Raw genomic sequence first — 10,058 nt, forward strand, 5'->3', positions numbered from 1 at the left:
CCACCCGTCTGACTTCCTGTCGTGTTCAATGAGAGCAAGTTAAAAAACCACAGACAGGTCACGTGAGGCAGCGAGTCTGCCTCCCTCAGACAGTCTTTGTTCACTTTGTGTGACTGCAATCATCAGCTTGGGTCAGTTATTTAGCAAGCGGGGGAGGGTTTTTTTGTGTTTCCCTTCGTAATGATGGTGAAGAAATCGTTGCTGTAGAAAAAAACACAGGAACTAAAAAAGAGGAAGAGGAAGAAGAGGAGGAAAGTGCACGCAGGGGCGATGGACATGACTAATGAGAACTGCAGTCCGGCCGTAAGCACAAACGGTGGTGAGTTTCTTGTAGATCTTTTACTTTTTTATAAAACAGTAATTTTTATTTTAGCTTGCACTCTGGCCCCTTTGAGTGACGCTGAAGACAGACTGATAACAACAATGATAAACAGTCTCACTTGATGATGCAGATGTGCTTTAATGTGTTACAATGAGTATATAATTTGCAAGCATAGTATAATAGTCCTCTTACAGATGTTGGGTAACACTGGGTGTTGAAACTGAGGGCTTCAGGTGCAGTTTTAAGAGTAAAGTAGTGAGCAGATGTCTGACTATTATCGCATTTCTGTGTCTGTGTCATTCAGCTTATCCGGTGCGGTGCATTGAGGAAGTACTTCTCCCTTTCTTCACAGATGAGAGCCTGCAGGCCACCATGAAGCCACAACACCCCCCTGCCTCAGACAGTAGCCCCCCTGCTCTTCAGGAACTTAGGCTGGTCCTCCTTGGCCGGAAAGGAACCGGGAAGAGCGCCGCAGGCAACACGATACTGGGAGGAGTGGGGGGATTTGAAAGCGGGAAGCCCACAGAGGAGTGTGTGAAAAGGCGAGCTGATGTGGTGGGGCGAAAACTCACAGTGGTGGACACACCTGGGTGGGAGTGGTACTACCCGCTTAATAGCACTCCAAACTGGGTGAGGAGAGAAACTTTGAGAAGCGTGTCGCTTTGTCCTCCCGGGCCTCACGCTGTGCTGCTGGCCGTGCGGGCCTGTGCTTCTGTGACAGATGACTACATCATAGAGATTGAGGAACACCTGGAGCCGCTGGGGAAACACGTGTGGGAGCACACTATGGTGCTGTTCACCAGAGGAGACGAACTGGGCATGGGCACCATGGAGCAACGAATCGTGTCAAGCGGCCCGTCGCTCCAAAGACTCCTGCAGAAGTGTGGAAACAGATACCATGTTGTGAATAACCGGAGCAAAGGAGATGAGACACAGGTTAAAGAGCTGATAAGGAAGCTGGAGGAGATGGTAGATAAGAAGAGGGATGGAAGCAACCATTTAGAGATGGATACCGTCGTGTTGGGGCTGGAGGCCGATGGGAAGAGGAGAGCCAGGGAGAGGAGAAAGAAACAGCGACAGATGGAGGCGCAGATGCAGAGAGGGACCATCAAAGCCACTCTCATTAGTAAGTCTGTTTATTTTTATAACACTTCCCAAGTTTTCTTAAGTTCATGAAATCATTTCATATGATTAGAAGGCCCAGAAAAAAGGTTGATCGAGACCAGAACAAAGTTAATATCAGTCGTCACTGCATCACAAAGATGGAGGAATTATAAATGATGATATTCAACAAGCATCAGGTGCAAACACAAAGTTTAGTTTGTGCCAAAATTATCTTGAGATCCACACTGTCTGCACCAGCCACTTTATTAGGTACACCTTGCTAGCACCATGTTTGACCCCCACCTTGAATGGACCTAATGTGTTTGTAGGAAGAGCTTCAGTCAGGATTTAGAGTTTATCTTTACACAGAAACAGCACTGCTAAGTGACTTCTCATCACTTTAAAGGTTTTGCATTAGTTTCATTAGTTAGTGCTAGTATTAGGTTCGTTTTCCTTTTTGCCTTCAGCACGGCCTTAATTCTTTGTGACACAGATTTAACACGGTACTCGAAAAATTCTCAGGGATTTTGGTTCATATTGACATGATAAGCTCACACAGTTGCTGCTCATCTGCGATATTAACCTCATGTTCCACCACATCCCAAAGGTGCCCTATTAAATTGAGATCTGGTGACTGGGAGGTCATTTAAATACAGTGGACCCATCGTCATGTTCAAGAAACCAGTGACAATTGTTTGTTATCCTGCTAGAAGTAGCCATCACTGTCGTCACAGAGTGTATCCATCTTTACAGCTTGAAGTGAAAAAGTGATTGTCAAATGTTTTTTCAATGTGTTCAGTTCAGACATAGACATTGTGCATGATTTTGGCACAAATAAAACGTCACAGACCAGAAATACAACTCTAAATAACAGTGCTGATTTGTGTTTAGGTAGGTTGTATTTGCTAGGATGAAGCTCAGAAGCTGACAGAGACTGAAGTCACTAAAGTAATGTGATTATTAGATTTAAAGTGAAAAGAAACACAAGTGTGGCTCTATGTTTTCTAGTGTGTAAGTAGTGGTAACACTACTAACTATAACCAAAATTACAGGGAGTCACACAGATCTCCGCAGGCTTACAGAGCCTGTTTTTGTCTTACTATAGGATCTTACAATTACAGTTTTTATTGTAAGGCTGAGTTTTACCTGATTTTCCTCTTGAAAGCTCTGATGAACGTCTCTCTTGTTACCTGCACAGCAGAGAAAGTCAGTCCCAAGTTGTAAAGAAATAAAGCCTGTACTAACACGTAGAGTACTCAGGTAAATGTAGCTTTGTTTACTGTACAAAAAATAGAGATTTCATTCATTCAAGTGTTTCAGAAATGTCTTCATTTACACACAGACAAAGAAGACAGAGTTTTATATTGCAACATTCTGATTATTGTCTTTTGATTGGCCAGTATAGTCAGTGTTATATCCCCACCTCTTGCTTTGGGATGCTGTAGTTAGTGCTTGAGATCCATGGAGATGGAGATATTTTTCAATATGACTTTTAAATTATTTTAAGGTGGAAAAAAATACCCGTTTACGTGTGAATGTAGCCTGAGCGATTATTCTGGGCAATTTTTTTTACAAAAAAAATTAAAAATTAAATGAAAAACATGAAATATTTGGAGATTACAGCTGGGTTATGGCATTAAAATAGTTCTCTTTTACTGAAAATGTCCCCTTTTTTTCCTGTCAGGCGATGGGCCACAGGGTTCTGAGCTGGACGCCCACCAGTCTTTCTCCAAATCCCCTCGACGTCTTCCTGAGATCAGACTGGTTCTACTGGGCGAGCGTGAAACTGGAAAAAGTTCTGCTGGGAACACCATCCTTGGAAAACCAGGGTTCTTCCAGTCGGGAGCCGTAACAGAAGAGTGCATTCGTCAACAAGCGGAGGTGGCCATGCGGCTGGTGACTGTGGTGGACACGCCGGGCTGGGAGGCGGGTGTGGCAGGTGCAACTCCAGAGAGAGTGAAGAGAGAGATTGTCTGCAGCGTATCTTTGTGCCCTCCGGGTCCTCATGCACTCCTGCTGACTCTGAGGGTGGACACACTGGTGAAAGCGGGACATGTGAGAGAACATCTGGAACTTCTGGGAGAAGGTGTATGGAGACACACAATCTTGCTGTTCACCCATGGAGATCAGCTCAGAGAGGGAGTGGATATTGAGCAGCACATCCAGAGTGGAGGCAGGGACCTGCAGTTGCTTCTGGAGAAGTGCAGGCGGCGATACCACGTCATCAGCAGTGTAGATGGTGGAGGAAGAGGAGGTAGAGGTTCCAGTAAGGTGACAGAGCTGCTAGAGAAAGTGGAAAAGATGGCAACAATGAACAGATGCGAGGCTTTCTCCGGTCTGGTTCAAGAAGTCAGGGATTTGAGCCAACAAAGAAACGAAAAGTTCAACCAGCGTCTGAAGGAGATGGCAGATAAGATGCTTCGTCAGGAGGCAGAGCTGAAGAACATGAGGGACAGGGAGATGAAGAGCATCAGATGGTTCTTTGATAGAAGGAAGAAGGTGAAATCTCCAGGAAAAGCTGACATTCAAAAGGAAGAAGCGGAGGATGAAGACATGAGGGTCGGCGAGAGGAAGAACGATTTTGGTGAGCTGGAGGACAGGATGCGATGGCTGACAGAGGACAGAGAGAAAGAAATTCAGGATCTGAGCCTGGAAAAGGAGAGAATCTGCATAGCACTGAGCCAAGCTCAACAAGAAAGGGAAAAACTGCTTTACAAACTGGAGATAAAAGAGAGAGAGATTGAGGAACTGCAGGAAAGAACCGAGGAGCAGCAAATTAAGCTTCTCGACCTTGAGCGTGCCAGCGTAGAAAAGGAACATGAGACGAAACAAAGGGAGGATGCTTTTAGAGCAAAGACACAAGAATGGATGAAAGAATATGAGAAACTGAGGCAGACCATAGAGCTCCTCAACAAAGAGATATCTGACTGGACTGAAAAACACGAGTCTTTAATAGCAGAAATCAGCCGGACTAAAACCCACTATGAGAACACTCTAAAGAGAACAGTACAAGAAAAAAACAGGGAGACGGCAGAGATGGAACAAAAACTAAAGAGTGAGATGGAAGTAAAAGTGCTCGAAAAAGACAAACTGATGGAAGAACTGAGGAAGAAAGCCTCGGAGGAAAAACAGGTAACTCTCAATAACGTAAAACAACATGAGACAGATATGGAGAGGAAATTGGAAGAAATCAAATCACAGCATAAGAAAGAGATGGAGGTAAAAATACAGGAGAAGGAAGCAGAGATACAAGGCATAAGGAAGCAGCACGAGGAAGAGATGGCCACAAGGATTAATGAAATAGAAAAAATGATGGAGACAGCAAAAGTTCAACAACAGCAAGAATATGAAAAGAAGCTGAAAGAAAAAGCTGATGACTTGGAAAGGATGGCACAAGAGCACGGTGATGAAATAAAGAACATACAGCAAGAAAAACAAAGGCAGGCCGCAGAGCTGAAAGAGCTGTTTGCTAAAGAAAAGAAGGAATGTGTGGAGGCCAAAGAGAAAGCAATAGCAGATATAGAAGAAAAGTGCCGTGCACAAATGGAAGAAAAGATGCTGGAAAATGACAAAGACAAAGAGATGATTCATCAAAACCACAAAAGAGAACTGGAACAAAAGATGAGGGAGAAAGAAAAGGAGATAGAGGCCTTAAAACATCAGCATCAAGAGATGACGCTAAAAATCAGTGAGATGGTAAATCTGATGGAGACGAGAAGTGCCCAACACCAGGAGGAAGTTCATAAAAATGTGAAACAAAAGGAGGAGGATGTGGAGAGGATCCAACAACAGTACACTGAAAAACTAAGGAGCGTAGAGCAAGAAAGGCAAAAGGAGACCGAAGAGCTGAAACAACAGTTTGCAAAAGAAATAGATAAACAACTGCAGGAAAGACAGAGACAGATAAGAGACTTGGAAGAAACCTATGCTGCCCAAGTTGAAGAGATAAAGCTAAAGCATGCAAAAGAAAAGCAAATACTGAATCAGAACCATGAAAACTACGTTCTGGAAAAACTGCAAGAGAGAGATCGGCTAACAGAGGAGTTAAAGTGTCAGCTTAAAAACGAAATCGAAGAAAGTGAAAAGGACAAAGAGCAATACAAGAGAGAGATGGAGCAAACGCTGGAGGAGAAGGAAAAAGAGATCAAGGAGTTTAAAGCGTTTGTGGAAGAAATGAAAGAAAAAATGCAACAACAGCAGGAGAAAGAAAGGGATCACTTAAAAAACATGCAAGAGACTGAGCAACAGCTGCAAGAAAAGGAAAAGGAAACAGAGGAGATGAAATCCAAACTCATGGAAATGAAGGAGAAGCTTCGACAGATGGAGGAGAAAGAAAATGTTTATTTGAACTACAAAAAAGCTTTGGAGCAAAAGCTGGAGGAACAAGAGGCAGAATTAGAAAGGTTGAAAGAACGTTTAAAGGATCTCGAGCAACGGTTGCAGCAGACAGAAGAGGAAAGAGAAAGAGACAAGTTAAATCACGAGAAACAGATGGAGCAATCTGCGGAAGAAAACAGCCGAGTGATAGAAAAGTTAAAACAGCACATTAAAGATATTGATGAGATCCTGCAAAGAAAGGAAGAAGAAAGAGGGGAAATCATTCTCAGCCAAAAGAAAGAGGCAGAGCAACGGCTGCAAGACAGAGAACGAGAGATGGAGGAGATGAGACGGCAGCTTTTAAGTGACATGGAGAGAAAACTGAAAGAGAAGGAGGCTGACATTGAAGGCGCCAAACAGCTGGCCGACTCCAGGGAGACACGATGGAAGGAAGAGCAGAAGGTGAAGGATGAGAAAGCGGCGAACGAGGTGAACAAGCTGATAGAGATCATCGACAAGAAGACAAAGGAACTGACACAAGCCCAAAGTCTTCTTGCACAGAGAGACGGCGAGATTGATGAGGCAAAACAGACATGTGCGAGCTCCTTAAGAGAAATAGAAGAGCTGAAAGAAAGCAACGACCGCAAAACATCCGCTATCGACGAGATACAGCAGCGGCAAAAAGACCAAGAGAGGGAAAAGGATGCGGAAATGACAGAAAAACTGCAGGAGAAAGAGAAAGAGCTTGACCGCCTCAGGCAAAGAGACAGGGAAAATGAGAAGGAGACCTTCCAGCTGAGGCTAACAATCGAGCAGACAAAGTCAGAGCTGAAGGAACTCACTGAGAAAATGGAAAAGGAGATGACGGCTATGATTCAGGAATACGAAAAGGAGATCAAGATGAAAGATGAGGATATTGAGTCAATCACACAGGAAAAGGACGGCACCATAAGTCGGCTAGAGGAAGAAACGCTTAAGAGCATTCAAGTCATCACAGAGAAATACAAGTTAAGTCAGAAGAGAGTTGAGGAGCTGCAGGAGCAAAATGAGATGATGAGAAAAGAGACTGACAACCTCAGAGCTAAGTGTGAGGAAGTGAAGAAGGAGAGTGACGAAGAGGTCAGGAAATATCTCAGAGGATACGAGGAAATCCAAATCACGCTAAGAGAGAAAGATCTGGAGCTGGGGCCTTTAAAAGACGCCAGTGCCCAACTAAAAGTGGAGCTAGAAATGGTGAAGGAGAGAGAAGATGAGACTAAGGCGCAGATGAATGAGCTGAGAGAGCATTTTGAGAAGCAGATGATGGAGAAACAAAGCGAACAGAGAACGAGGGATGAGGAGCTCGAAGAGAAATTCCTAAGAAGGGAGAAAGAAGTGAGTGAAAGGGAGCAAGTTCTGCTACGAAGCAAAGAAGAGCTGAACAAAAGACGTCGCGACGTCGATGCACAACAGGAGGAGCTTGGCGAAAAACAGGCAAAGTTGGAAAGTAAAGAACAAGAACTTAGAGAACTGGAAATCAGTCTGCAAAGAAAAGAACAAAAGAAACGAGAGGAGAAGGATAAATACGAGCAAGAAGTGCAGCAGAAGGCGCAGAATGTTGAGAAAATGGAGAGGGAGCTGGAAAGCTTACTGAAAGTCCTGGAGGGCAGACAGAAGGAGCTAAGCTCTCACGGTCACGATCTACAGAAGAAGGTCAGAGGACTGAAAGACCAAGGGAAAGAGCTGAAAGACAGGGAGTACTACTTGAAGAACGAAGAACAGGAGTTGCTCAATTGGAAGTCGGAGCTGCAGATGCAGAACGAGCACGTGAACTACACAACACAGCAGTTGAATGAGATGGGCAGGGAAATGACTCTGCTGAAGGAAGAGCTTCGCAAGAAGGAGAGGAATCTAAAGGAGTCGCTGAAAAAACTGAGCACGTGGGAGCAGAACCTCAAAGAGCGAGAGGAAGAGTTGAACCGGAGACAGCACAGCGTTTTGGAGAACGGACAACACGGGACTGATGATAAGAGATCGGAAGACAGCTCGCCTTTAGAGTGCCGAGAGGTCAGCGAGAGGAGGGAAAGAGGAAGAGGAAAAGATTCAGATAATGAAGATCAGAGGATGAAAACAACTTTGTCAGCTGCAGAGAGCAATAACTGTCATCTTGAAACACTAAAAGTCGAAACGCTGACGGAGACAAAGAAGACAAAAGTGAGACAAGAAGCGGCCGAAAGTGCAAAGGTGATCGGCGACTTGAAGCTCCTGTCTCGACCTCGCACAAGAGCAAACAACAAAGGCTCTCCCGGGTCAGATTTGAGGGTGATGGTTTTGGGAGAGACCTGGTCTTCCTGCTCCCCTGCTGGTGTCACCATCTTGGGTGGAGAAGCGCCCAAATTCAGCGGCTCTAGTTTCAGGTCGTGGAAAGGCCAAATAGCCGGAAGGCGCCTCGCCGTCGCAGAGCCGCTCAGCCTGAGGTGGCGAGACGGACCCGACGAGGCAAACGCCTCTCAGCTGAAAGGCATTCTCGACAGCATCTCCTGGTGCCACCCGGGTCCCCACGTCGTCCTGCTGCTCATGCCGGCCTTCCTGACCTGCACGCAGAAGTACAGACGAGCCGTGGAGGAGCACATGAGCCTGCTCGGACAGGAGATCTGGCAGCGCGCCCTGGTGCTGTTCACATGGGGGGAGATTTTAGGGGAGAGCGCAGAGCAGCACATCCTCAGGAACGGAGAACTGATGGGGCTCGTAGAGCGCTGCGGGGGCAGGTACCATGTGCTGACCAGCAAAAAGAATAACGCCGCGATTGAAGGCTTATTCGACAAGATGGATGACATTGTTACCCTGCCCAGCAGAGAGCAGTTTCCGGTGTAAAACTTTTACAGAACTGATTGAATTCATCATGCAAAAAATAAAAATGTTAAAATGTATATTTCCTCCTAATATGTAGAAATATTTGAATAAATGTGAGTAAAGGAAGAATAAGCTCTCACATCCGGATTTTTGCTACAGATAATCTGTAATCAGTCTGATTAGTTTTACCCTTTCAAGCCTCGAGTTTAGAGTGTTTGATCGAGCTGCTGCATTTATAACACAGTCTCATGGGTGTCAGGCCACACAATGAACTGATAAACTGATTCACGTGGGACAATAACTGTAGTTTGAAAAAGCAAGTATCATTTAACCGCTAGATCCAAACAGGTCTGCTGCATTTATACTTTGGTATTTGTTTATCTCCAGGTTTAGAATGATTCGGGTTAAAATAGAGCTCATGCCTCTAAGTTTAAAAATCTTTTCTCTGTGTCGCCTGGGTTAGATTTATCATAAGATAAGTGCGATGTGAAAAAATATGTGACACATAGAAAAAAACACATCCCACTGAAACACATTTAGTCTAAAGCTGTGCTGACTGTCACAAAAAAGGCAGTTTGTGTGTGCGCACATGAACAAGCACCACATTCTGTGACTAACTCAGGATTAGCCATAAGACTGAGCTGACATTTAGAGCCACAACTACAAACTGACTGTGTGTGTAGGAGGTTACATGATTGGTAGTTTGTCTTTTACCAGGATTACTCAGAAAGTTATGGATGGATGTGGACGGAAATATTTTCGGAGATAGGTCTTAGCTTAGGAATTTTTTTAATGTATTCTTTCTCACTGTGACATAAGGCAAAACTGAACATTTGACATCACAGCTTCACAAATACCTATCAATGTGACACAAGGACGCTTGGGAATATCTTTATTTTCTTAAGAGGACTGTGAAATTCATCACCCTTTATATCCTTCTGGATCCAGGGATTCAGTCTGAGCGTGGCGTCAGGGGAATTTTGAGCCTCGGTGAAAGTGTGTGGTCTCCTGTTTTTATGAGGTCACGCTAGCGATAAAGAACAAAGTGTTTTAAAAGCTTGTCATTTATTGGATAAACGTGAAATCTTAATCTAAAACCTTTATGGCTGTTAAAAAATTGTAAGAGTAAAATGTACGACGACACAACACCGGTGTGTTTGAAACATGTGGGATGCTGCCTGCAGGTCAGCTAAAGTTCATCTATATGTGTTTCATCATGTTAAACTTATAGATCATGCTATTTATATCTCTTAATAAAGCTATATATATCTTTATCTTCCTATATATCTGTATTGATATATATTATATATATATATATATATATATATATATATATATATATATATATATATATATATATATATATATATATATATATATATACACATAGATAGTGATATATAGACACAGTATATATCTCCTATCCGGCGTGCACCCTGCCTCTCGCCCTGTGACAGCTGGGTTAGGCTCCAGCCCAACCGTG

At 44.0% G+C, this 10,058-nt stretch overlaps 1 protein-coding gene across 2 annotated transcripts; it reads left to right on the forward strand.

The window, feature by feature from the left end:
* Positions 1–270: 270 nt before the first annotated feature.
* On the forward strand, positions 271–8,596 carry LOC146636289 (uncharacterized). Of its 2 annotated transcripts, none has more exons than XM_085350781.1 (3): positions 271–319; positions 627–1,448; positions 3,111–8,596. In XM_085350781.1, the coding sequence occupies exons 1-3, from the start codon at positions 271–273 to the stop codon at positions 8,594–8,596; spliced, it is 6,357 nt and encodes a 2,118-aa protein (XP_085206907.1). The 2 variants fall into 2 exon arrangements, with proteins under 2 accessions (XP_085206907.1, XP_085206908.1); XM_085350782.1 differs by having other exon boundaries at positions 675–1,448.
* The last annotated feature ends 1,462 nt before the right edge of the window (positions 8,597–10,058 follow it).

The sequence above is a fragment of the Diplotaxodon limnothrissa genome, linkage group LG3, assembly GCF_057381915.1.
Source record: "Diplotaxodon limnothrissa isolate DT_005_m linkage group LG3, D_limnothrissa_male_GT1.1, whole genome shotgun sequence".
Taxonomy (NCBI): Eukaryota; Metazoa; Chordata; class Actinopteri; order Cichliformes; family Cichlidae; genus Diplotaxodon; species Diplotaxodon limnothrissa.